Here is a 12,650-nt window from a genome sequence, read left to right on the forward strand (position 1 = left end):
CGGACTTAACAGATATATTCAGAACATTTCATCCTAACGCAATAGAACACACTTTCTTTTCAAGTGCACATGGAACATTCTCCAGAAAAGATCACATACTAGGTCACAAACCAGGCCTCAGGAAGTACAGAAAGATTGAGATCATACCATGTGTATTTTCTGACAACAATGCTATGAAACTTGATGTCAGCCACAAGAAAAAATTTGGAAAGACCAAATACATGGAGGTTAAAGAAGATGCTACTGAAGAGTGAATGAATTAACCAGGAAATTAAAGAAGAAATAATGGAATACATGGAAGAAAATGAAAATGAAAATATTACAGTCCAAAACCTTTTGGATGGAGCAAAAACAGTCCTAAGATGCAAGTATATAGCAATATAGGCCTACCTCAAGTGGCAAGCAAATTTTCAAAAACACAACTTAACCTTACACCTAAAGGAACTAGAGAAAAAAGAACATGAAGCCTAAAGCCAAGAAAAGAAGGCAAATAATAAAGATTAGAGCAAATAAATGAAATAGAAACCGAAAAAATCCACTAGAAGAGATCACTGAAACTAGGAGCTGGTTCTTTGAAAAAATTAATAAAATTGATAAACCCATAGCCAGACTTAACAAAAAGCAAAAAGAAAGGACCCAAATAAATAAATTCACTAATGAGAGAGGGGAGATCACAACAAAGACCACAGAAATACAAAGAAGGTAGTATTATGAAAAATTGTATACCAACAAATTGGACAACTGTAAGAAATGGATAAATTCTTAGAAACTTATAAATTTCCAAAACTGAAACAAGAGCAAATAGAAAATTTAAACAGATTGATAACTTGCAATGAAATTGAAGTAGTGATCAAAAAATGCCCAACAAACAGAAGCCCTTGGTCAGATGGCTTCCCAAGGGAATTCTACCAAACATACAGAAGAGTTCATACCTAATCCTCTCAGACTATTCCAAATACAGAAAAGGAAGGAAAAATTCCCAATTCATTTTATGAGGCCAGCATTACCTTGACAGCAAAACCAGATAAAGAGTCCCCTAAAAAAGAGAACTGTAGGCTAATATTAAAGATGGACATAGATGCAAAATTCTCAATAAAATTCTAGCAAACTAAATTCAACAATACATTTTCAAAAATTTTTCACAGTGATCAAGTGGGACTTATTACTGGGTTGCAAGGGTGGATCAGCATTCACAGATCAATCAACACAATATACTACATTAATGAAAGAAAGGATAAGAACCATACAGTTATTTCAGTAGATGAAGAAAAAGGATTTGGCATCATACAGATCCATTCATGATAAAAAACCTCAACAGTATAAGTTTAGAGGGAACATACCTCATTATCATAAAGGCCATACATAAAAAACCCCACAGGTAATATCATGCCCTATGGGGGAAAACTGATTGCTTTTCCTCTGTGGTCAGAAGCAAGATAAGGATGTCCATTCTCACAACAGTTATTTAACATAGGACTAGAAATCCTGTCCACAGCAGTCAGACAACAAAATGAAAGAAAAGGCATCCACACTGGCAAGGAAGAAGTAAAACTTTCACTATTTGCAGATTACATGATACTCTAAATAGAAAACTCAAAGGCTCAACCAAAAAGCTGCTGGAACCGATACATGAATTCAATAACATGGCAGGATACAAAGTCAATGTAGAGGAATCTGTTGGATTTCTATACACCAATAATGAAGCAGCATAGACAGAAATTAAGAAATCAGTCTCATTTATAATTTTACCCGAAGTCAAGATAGGTAGGAATAAACTCAACCAAGAAGGTGAAATACCTGTACTCTGAAAAGTATAAAACACTGATGAAGGAAGTTGAAGAGGACACAAAGAAACAAAAAGACATTCCATGCTCATGGATTGAAAGAACAAACATTTTCACAACGTCTATACCACCTAAAGCAATCTACAAATATAATGCTATCCCTATCAAACTACCCAGAGCAGTTTTCACAGAGCTATAACAAACAATCCTAAAATTTGCTTGGAACCACCAAATACCCCACATATCCAAAGCAACCTTGAAAAGAAACAAAAGCTGGAGGCATCACAATTTCTGTCTTCAAGTTGTATCATAAAGCTGTATTAATCAAAATAGTATGGTTTAGTGCAAAAATACATAGATTAACGGAACAGAATAAAAAACCTAAAAGCGAGCCTTCAACTCTATGGACAATCTTTGACAAAGCAGGAAAGGATATCTAAAGGGAAAAACAGTGTTTCTTCAACAAATGGTGTTAATTGTGAAAACTGGACAGCAACATGCAAAAGAATGCAATTGGACCGCTTTATTACATTTTCCACAAATAGAAATACAAAATGGATTAAAGACCTAACTGTGAGATTTGAAACCATAAAAATCCTAGAAGAGAACACATTCAGTAATGTCTCAGACATTGGGTATAGCAAGCTGTTTCTAGATATATGTCTCTTGAGGCAAGGGAAATAAAAGCAAAAATAAACTATTGGAACATCATCAAAATAGCTTCTGCACAGTGAAGGAAACAGTCAACTAAAAGGCAACCTTCAGAATGAGAGAAGATATTTGCAAATTACATATCTCAGAAAGCGTTTGTTTCCAGAATATATAAAGAACCTCTAAAACTCAACACTCAAAAAGTGAACAGTCCAATTAAAAATGCGCAGCAGATGTGAATAGACATTTTTCCAAAGAAGACATATATATGGCCAACAGAGACATGAAAAGATGCTCATCATTGATCATCAGGGAAATACAAATCAAAATGACAGATATCACCACGCTTGTCAGAATGGCTATGATCAATACAAGAAACAATAGGAGCTGGTGAAGGTATAGAAAAAAGGAACACTTGGGCACCATTGGTGGGAATGCAAACTGGTACAGTCACTCTAGAAAACAATATGTAGACTGATCAGAAAGTTAAAAATAGAACTACCCTATGATCCCATAATTGCACTATTGGATATTTAACCAATAAAATACAAAAAAAAATTTAAAGGGATATATGTATCTCTATGTGTATAGGAGCAATTATCAACAATAGCCAAATTATGGAACAAGTCCTCATATCCATCTGTAGACAGATAAAGAAGAGATGATACACACACACACACACACACATACTATGGAGTATTAATCACTCAACCATCAAAAAGAATGAAATTTTGACTTTTGAAACGACATGGACTAGAGAGTATTATGCTAAGCAAAGTAAGTCAGTCTAAGAATAATAAATATTATGATTTCACTTATATGGTAGAATTTAAGAAACAAATTGTACCAGTAAAGGGACAAAAAGAAAGAGAGATACAAACTAAGAAACAGACTCATAACTATAGAGAACAAAGTGATGGTTACCAGAGGGGAGATGGGTGGGGGAATAGGTTAAATAGGTGATGGAGATTGAGGAGTGCACTTGTTATTAGCATAGGATGTTGTATGAAAGTGTTGAATCACTATACTGTACACCTGAAATTGATACTACACTGTATGTTAAATAACTGGAATTAAAATAAAAACTTTAAAAAATATACAACATTTCTCTCTTCATTACCTCATTGGAATAGGTAGATAACAGCCTAACTCCAAACCTTGGCTTACTTCTCTTAGAAATCAGGGGGATAGTAAAAATCAAACTACCAAATTTTCCTCCTTGTTCTTCTCTGCTGTTGTCCCATAGAGACAGTTTATTATTAGTGTTATTTTTCCAATTGGTTTTGAAGAGTATTTTTCTAAGAATTGTAAAGGAATGGTTCTAGTTTAATAAGAAGCCCTCTGTTATCTCCTTCTCTGCTCTCCCTGTCTGACTTTTCATTTAAATTTCTCCTTAGTCATCTCAGAATTGGAAATAAATAGCTTAAGATTTATGTGTTCCTGCAGATGGTTTTCTTAAAATATTCTTGTTGAAATTTTTTTGGTAACTTAGAAAGAGAGGGAGAGTAGCCTAACCAATATATCTCACCCTGTACTATAAATGGGTTAAATAAAAGTATGCTGAGGTCTTCATCTCTTCATCACTTAGAAGTGCAAGTGGGGTCTAAGGCAGCTGGGTCATCTCCAGAAATGAGTAGCCTCTTCCATTTCCTCCTGGTATGTTATATAAGCATTACCATGTATGTCATAATGTGAAAATGTTTGGAAAGAATTGGGGTAGAGATCAGTTGGCTATGTGTTATGAACTTAAAAGCAGATAGGGAAGGCTGTGGGTTCCAAATGACAAATTTTGACTACCTGTCTGAGGTCTTTGTTTCATTTTAGGTGTGTGCAGTCAAATAGAGATCATTCATATATAGGTGTATTTTATGTTTTCTTCAGCTGTGTACATTCATAGCTTATCAGAAATATTTTCCAGAACAAATGATAAAAATCTATTTTGGGGATGCCTGGGTGGCTCAGCAGTTAAACATCTGCCTTCGGTTCAGAGCGTGATCCTGGAATCCAGGATCGAGTCCCACATCGGGCTCCCTGCATGGAGCCTGCTTCTTCCTCTGCTTATGTCTCTGCCTTCTCTCTCTCTCTCTCTCTCTCTCTCTCTCTCATGAGTAAATAAATAAAATCTTTTTTAAAAATTTTATTTTTGTTTTTTAGATCTAGATGAACTCCAAGTAGGGCTGAGAAGATCATAGTATATGGACATATATAGCTGGTATTCTGTAACTTTTTAAAAACATAATTACTTTCTTATAGGAACTGTAAGAAAACCCAAATAGAAAGTATTTAAGGGCCAAACTGTTTTATTTGAAATTTGAAATAGATATTAAATAAGTAGACGGCTATAATTGAGCTATAATAATATTCTCACTGCATATTTCATTTTTACTTCTAAGAGTTGCTATTTAACTCTTTTTATAGTAGCTTTCTAAATGTTTACAGAAACAACATCTTGAATAAGTCTTTTTTTAAAAAATTATTTAACTTATTTATACATGAGAGACACAGAGAGGCAGAGACCTAGGCAGAGGGAGAAGCAGGCTTCCTGCAGGTAGCCCAATGCAGGACTCCCATCCCAGGACCCTGGGATCATGACCTGAGCCAAAGGCAGACGCTCAACCACTGAGCCACCCAGTTGCCCCTTGAATAACTCTTTTAAGTTAATTTTATATTATCCTCATTTCTGTGTTTTGGTATTTTATTTAGGACAGTTTTTAGATTAAGAAATGAGTATAAAAACTACTTCAATTATTCAATTTATAGCAATCAATTGTACTACTAGGTATTTATACCCCAAAGACACAAATGTAGTGATCTGAAGGTGCACCTACACCCCAGTGTTTATAGCAGCAATGTCCACGATAGCCAAACTATGGAAAGAGACCAGGTGTCCATAGACAGATGAATGGATAAAGATGTGGGGTGTGTGTGTGTGTGTGTGTGTGTGTGTGTGTATAATGAAATACTAGTCAGCCATCAAAAAATGAACTCTTGCCATTTGCAATGATGCGGATGGAACTAGAGGGTATTATGCTAAGTGAAATAAGTCAATGAAAGAATTATATATTCTCACTCATATGTGTAATTTAAAAAACAAAACATCATAGGGGAAGGGGGGAGAAAAATAAAACAAGATGAAATCAGGGAGACAAACCATAAGAGGCTCTTAATCATAGGAAACAAACAGGGTTGCTGGAGGAAAGGGGAGTGGGGGATGGGGGAATTAGGTGATGGACGTTAAACGGGGCATGTGATATAATGAGCACTGGATGTTATAAAGGACTGATAAATTATAAACTCTACTTCTGAAACTAATGAAATATGCTATATATCAATTAATTGAATTTAAATTAAATAAAAACCAAAGTATTCAATTATTATTTTGCCATTTTTAGATTAAGCCTTATTGATGAGCGTTCACGCTTTAAAATGTATATAATTCATTATATGGATATAAACTTTTGTGACAGAGTCCTATATTATGTAGGACCATAGTATTGGCACTAATATACCACATTTATTCATTCAACAAATATTTATTTGAATGTTTAATATAGTCTAGGCACTGCTATAGAACCTTGAGTGATCTCTGTCAACAAACTGCACTCATGGAGCTTAACATTCTACTAGTACTATATAGATACATAATACTTTCATGATATTGCTACTTTTTTCATAAAACTGTAGTGTATCTTGTTGCAAACATGCTAGTTATATATATATATATATAATATATATTTAGAAAAATATGCTTTAAGAAATTAGGGATAAAGTTGTTGCTTTTTATTTGTATTTCTTTTGTGTCTTTTAAGAATTTTGTGATACCCACAGTGGATATTAAGGGGGGTAGTTCTGATTAATTTATGGTGTCTTATCATGTACATAAGAACAAAGTTATAACAGAAGTAATAGTTAATCCATGTGGATGTTGAAATAAGAATATTCAAGATGAAATACCTGTTTTTAAGTTTTAATTACATATTCAGGATATTTATTAACTGGAGTAGCCCTTATTTTTCTGGATCAGTTTTTATTTTTTTTTAGACATTACTGTAAAGTAATGTGATTATATCCAATAGGATCAAAATTGGAATGGAATGTTTTACACAGAAGTTATTGCCTATCCTAAGCTTTGAGATTTCTTACCAACTGCCCATTTTTACTAACTTTCTGCTAGCATGTTTTGTTTTTTTTTTTCTGCTAGCATGTTTTTATGGCTAACATTTTCACTTTAGTTAAATTACTTTAGTAAATTTGGGTAACCATTACAGAAGTTATGTGCAGTCTGTAGAACTGCAGAATTTTCTAAAGGCATTTGTTATTTGCAAGTTTTAGAAATTTAGTTAACATTTGCTTGATAAGCTGTTTGTCAGTGCTCCCCAAGACCACCGTCAGGTTCAGTGATTCCTAAGACTTAGCATATAGTTATATTCAGGTCTACAATTTATTACAATGAAAGGGTACAAAACAAAGTCAGCAGAGGGAAAAGCAGATGGGGCAGAGTCCAGAAGAAACCAGGCATAACTTTCTAAGAGTCTTCTCTCAGTGGAGTCACCCAAGATGTACTAATTTCTCCAGAAATAAGTTATGATATGACTTATGATATCTTATCATATGAATGATATCATAAGTTATGAATATGAATGTTATGATATGTACTAATTTCTCCAGAAATAAGTTATGATATGTGAAGTGTCATCTACCACAGAAGCTCATTAGGGACCAAATATGTTTCTTATGTGTTTTAAACACACTGCCTGATTTTTACCAAGTCTCAGAATTCAAGAAGAAAGAAAAAACAGGTGTTCAGAACACTTGTTTGCACGTTGTACAAACAATCTGGGCACAGCGAGCCATTCTTATCAGGGAAACTTTTAAAGTAGGAGCTATGTACCATTCAAGTGCCCAGCCCATAGCCTAGGGCCAGCCTTGCAAAGGAGGCTTTTCCAGATGAAATTTCAGTTGGTTTGTGAAGGATAGTGAAGCATAAAATGTTTGCCAGGCAAAGAAAAGAAGAAAATAATATAAGACATACAAGGAAAGGTATGGATTCTTGCAAATATGTGACATGTTTAGTGAGTAATGAACTCTTTATAAGTAATGGAAATCGCCAGGACCCAGGCACTGGTAATTTAAATAGTAATTTCAAGAAGATAGGCTATGGAAGCCTTAGGGATGTGCTAGTCTTAGAAACTAGTACCTTTAGTTTTCACCTACTCAGGGATAGGATACAAGGCCTTGAGCCCTTTATAAGGTGGAGAGTTCTTCAAACCCAGATTAAAGCTGAATCTCTTCAGTCTGAATCTAAGGCTGAACCTCTGTATACCCTTCAAAGGATAAATAGTCCATTGAAGAATAGGATAGAAAAAAATTTTCCCATCAGTTCAGGGAGATGACAAGGAAGCATATCTGTTTCACCCTAGTCTCTGGGTTGAGAAAAATAGTTTTCTTGGATTCATAATCATGGGCTTACATAGCTTATGATTTGAATTGACATTACTTAGTCTAAAAATCTCAAGCTGATGGGTTGCCTGGGTGGCTCAGTTGGTTGAATCACCAGCTCTTAATTTCAGCTCAGGTCATGATCTCAGGGGTGCAGGATTGAGCCCATGTCAGGCTCGTCCCTTAGAAGGGAGTCTGCTGAAGATTCTCTGTCTCCCTCTCCTTTTGTCCCTCTCCCCCCATACTTGCACATGTGCATGCTCATGCTCACTCTCTCTCTCTAAAACAAATAAATCTTAAAAAAAATAAAATCTCAAGCTGAAATACCTCAGAAATAATGTTGAGTTGTTGATCCCCTGGAGCACCTGGCATAAACAGATGTAGAATAAGTGTAGAGATGTATGACCTCTACCCAGGATTCTCACATATTACAGCTATACTGAAAGTGAAATGAAAAATTAAAATGAGAGAATACCTAAGAAAACAATGAACTAAGAAAAGTTAACAACAAAATATATTAGCAGTCAGCCTGTCAAAAGTTAATACATGAAATGAACAACATATTTAGATTCTAAAGGGCCTCAGGTAATAGGAATATTTGATAAAGACTACAATTAGAATTATGTTTAAAGTAATAATTTTAAGAAATAAAAAATAAAAATAAAAAATTTTATGCCAGAAAATTTAAAACTTAGATGAAGGGATCCCTGGGTGGCGCAGCGGTTTGGCGCCTGCCTTTGGCCCAGGGCGCGATCCTGGAGACCCGGGATCGAATCCCACGTCAGGCTCCCGGTGCATGGAGCCTGCTTCTCCCTCTGCCTGTGTCTCTGCCTCTCTCTCTCTCTCTCTGTGTGTGACTATCATAAATAAATTAAAAAATAAAATAAAAAATAAAACTTAGATGAAGCAGGCAATATTCTAGAAAAATATAACAAAATTGAGTATTCATTTGATAGTAGCCATAAATTAGAAATTATCTAAATATCTATGAGACTAGTGAGGAGATGTTTATAGTGCCTATGAGATGAGCTAATAAATGATGGTATATTCATGCAGTGGAATTCTACATAGCAGTTAGAATAATTGAATAAGTCTCACTTTGAGTGAAAAAATGAAAAACTACGTTTAGTGAAAAAGTAAGTCATAGAAGAATACAAACAGTTTGTACTTTTACATGTACTGTGAAAACGTGAAAGATAATGTACGGTTTAGGGATACATGTGTAGTGAAAATATAAAAACATACACAGAAATAATAAATACATAATTTGGGATTTTATTTATTTTGATATATAATACATTTTATTCTGTTCTTTTACATATTTTTAGTATATTTGACAGACCATATTATAGTAGTTCCAGGTGTACAACCACTTATTTGACAAATTTGTACATTATGCTATATTCACCACAATTGTGGTTACCATCTGTCTTGCTACATTGCTATTACAATATCATTGACTTTTATTGACACTATCATCTGCCTTTTATTTCCATGACTTAGTTTGTTCTCTGTATTTATAGGTTTGATTCTGCCTTTTGTTTGTTTATTCATTTGTGTTGCTTTGTTCTGTTTTTAGATTCCTAGGACTTATTCCATAAAGGGAGGATTATATTTCTCTCCCCTTTACCCATTTTGCCCAACCCCACTCCCTCTCCTCTGGCATCCCTCAGTTTTTTCTCTTTGTTTATAGGTCTGATCCTGCTTTTTGTTTATTCATTTTTTAAAATTACATTTGCGAGTAGAATCATGGTATTTGTCTTTCTCAGTCTCACTTATTTCACATACCTTAATACCCTCAAAATCAAGAGAGTATTAGAATTTAGGATTTTAGAGACCTCTCAGAAAGAAGGTAGGGAAAGAAGAGAATGAGATTGGGTATGGTCATATAATAGGTGCCAACTGCATCGGAAATAGATTTAGCAAGTGGTAAGATATAATGAAGATGGGATATGGGAATATGGCTGTTCATTATATTCTATATACTTTTGTGAAAATGTACGATATATATAACAAAAATATGCAAAAATTTAAAATGCTTTAAAAAGCAATTGAGGAACGGTACAAAAACACATAAACCTTGTGTTCCCAATTTTGAATTGAATTGTTTATGTTTAGATACTTAATAAATTATTTTGTTTTACTTTCTTCTTACATCTTTTATAATCAAAGTTTGTAGGGGAAAATAACAAAATGATTTAACATGATATGGTCATTCTGGGATCAATCCCTTTTTGTTTTCCAGAATTCTGTTAGGACCGTGAAATATTTCCTGCTCCTAAGATTGTTTTTCTCTTGATCTCTCTCTCAGTCTGTTTTCTTCCCTCCCTCTTCTCCTCCCTACCTCTATCTGTCTCTCTTTGGTTCTTTTTCTCTCCTAGTCCCTGTCTTTGTGGGTTTATATTGGGAGTTATACTCTCAGTGCCTGGAATGGGAGGGGGGGCTTTGTCTCTTTAGGGTCTCTGATTTTCTAGCCCCCCCCTACTCCCAGGCACTGTTTCTCATAGTTGTACTTTCTCAGAGTCTTTTGCTTACTCTCTCACTTGATTTGCCTGCCCCCCTTCAGTGTTTTTCTTCCTTTGCATTCTTTTGTGCCTGTTTGTATGTCCCACTCCCTGTCTCTTTCTCTCCCTCTCCTAGGGTGGGTTTGTCCCTTCTACTCCACTCCCCACTTTTTGTGTTTTCCTCATAGTAAAGCTCTCTCTTTCCTGGGGTGGTATTTTTTTCTCTTTTTGCAAGAAGGTGCCCTCCTTCTCCCTCATCCTCCTTTTCTGTCTTCTTCCTTCCCTCCTCCTCCCTTCTCTTTCCTCCCCACCTCTCCCCACCCCCTCCTATCTCTCTTGGTCTCTTTCTTAATCCTTCTCAGGATCTATGAGTTTCTTTCCTTATTTGTCTACTTATTTATATTTCATTTATTTTATTTAGGTAAAGCTACTTCCTCTTCTAATCCAAGCAGTCCAGCTCCAGACTGGTACAAAGATTTTGTTACAGATGCTGATGCTGAGATTTTAGAACATTCTGGAAAAATGGTACTTCTCTTTGAAATTCTTCGAATGGCAGAAGAAATTGGGGATAAAGTGTAAGTTTCTCCTATTTTTATTATATAAATGAGCCTTTTTATAAACTTTCTATTATGTAAACAGTTTATTTGAAGAAATTTGTTTTGTTTTCTCCCTTTCTAAAGATGTAATTTATTTAGTAGTGTATTAATAGACAACTACTTTCCTTCTAAGCCACTAGTTCTGAGTACATATTCTGGTTATTTCTTCAGTGCTGTTTTCCATTTCTGGCTATTGCCCCTTGAACTTATTTCTTTGAGCCAAGCCTCTAGTGAATATCTATATTTCACTATCTTTAAAATTATTTTTCAGTCCATGCAGTGTGGTTCCTACTTTATTGAGATTTTTTCCCCTAAGTCATTTAGTTACCTTTTAAACCCCAAATCTAGTGGATACCTCTCAACTTTATTTCACCTCTTTGATTATTCTCTTTCATTTCTCCTTTGTTTTTGTTCTTGTTTGTTTTACTTAAAGCATTTGAGTCCCCATTCACTTCCCTGCATTCCTGCGCTCCAATCTCATTGTTCAAATTATTATTCAAAAAACATACTTTTAAAATTTTGAACCAGACTTACTGTTTAGGTTGTTATAAGGTCTCAACGCGATCATAAAATATTTTTAAAATGTATCTGTGATTCTTTTAATAACAATTTAACATAAGGCTTAAAATAAACCTTTTATCTTAAATTTCAAACTAAAGAAACTAATCTTTAACTTTATTGGGAAGAGATAGACCCACTATTAATATTTCTATACCATCTTTTAATATACCTTTACTGTTAACACATTCTAATATACTTGTATGTCTTTTCACTGGATAGTGAATTATTTGAAGACAGACTGTTTTATTATTTTTTATTAACCACTATACCTTGCATTTAGTAAGTACTCACTAAAATTGGTTTTTGTTGTATATTGCCTCTTTATTTATACAGAAACAAGTGGTTCAATAAGGGATGATGTTGGCCTGGAATGGAGTGGTAGTATTGGAGGTAAAGGTTATATTTTGAAATAGAAGCAATAGGATTTGGTACATTAATGTAGGGCAATAAGAATGAGAGAGTAGTTAAATATGATTTCCAGACTAAGTGGCTGGTAGATTATGGTGTTGCTTACTAAAATGGAGAACAATAGTAAAGAACTAAGTTTATTAAAGTTAATAAAAAAAATTCTGCTCTGGCCATGTTTGAGAGGCGTATTAGATATCTGTGAGAGATGTAAGTAGAAAGTGGGTATTTGAATTCAGAGTTCCTAAAAGTTCAGGAGAGATTATTGCTGTGACATGCTCATGCTTTTTTCTGCTACCAACTTCTATAGTTTAAAATTAATATTTGGGGGGTACTGTACAAGAATTCTAAGAGTGTGGAAGAGATTTTAGTGGTCTTTTAATTTCCTAACCACTATAAGAATCTCCTGTACCATGTTCATCATAGCTGTTCTAACCTCTCCTGTGGTAGAACATTTGCCATTTTAGAAGGTATAGTTGAATACTTCAAATTTTTAGAAATTATATCCCTATATTTAGTTTGTACTTTATCCCTATATCTGTTTCCCTTGGTTTGGTTAAAAATTGAACATATCTGCTGCCTGTTTTTATACTCTTAGAGTGAAGTTTTAAAGTTATAAGCCCAACCAATAGACATTATCAGTGTCAAGGCTATAAAACTATGCATTTCCGTAACTGTGATTACCACTATTTTTTATTTGTCCATCATTT

At 34.4% G+C, this 12,650-nt stretch overlaps 1 protein-coding gene across 10 annotated transcripts in view; it reads left to right on the forward strand.

Moving 5' to 3' along the window:
- ATRX (ATRX chromatin remodeler) overlaps positions 1–12,650 on the forward strand; it is a 333,086-nt gene that overhangs the window by 249,056 nt on the left and 71,380 nt on the right. For all 10 annotated transcript variants that reach the window (XM_072816168.1, XM_072816161.1, XM_072816162.1 and 7 more), the window contains one exon: positions 10,800–10,953. In XM_072816168.1, coding sequence (XP_072672269.1) covers positions 10,800–10,953 — 154 coding nt within the window. The remainder of the gene's footprint in view (positions 1–10,799; positions 10,954–12,650) is intronic.

Source organism: Canis lupus, chromosome X (genome assembly GCF_048164855.1).
Source record: "Canis lupus baileyi chromosome X, mCanLup2.hap1, whole genome shotgun sequence".
Classification (NCBI taxonomy): Eukaryota; Metazoa; Chordata; class Mammalia; order Carnivora; family Canidae; genus Canis; species Canis lupus.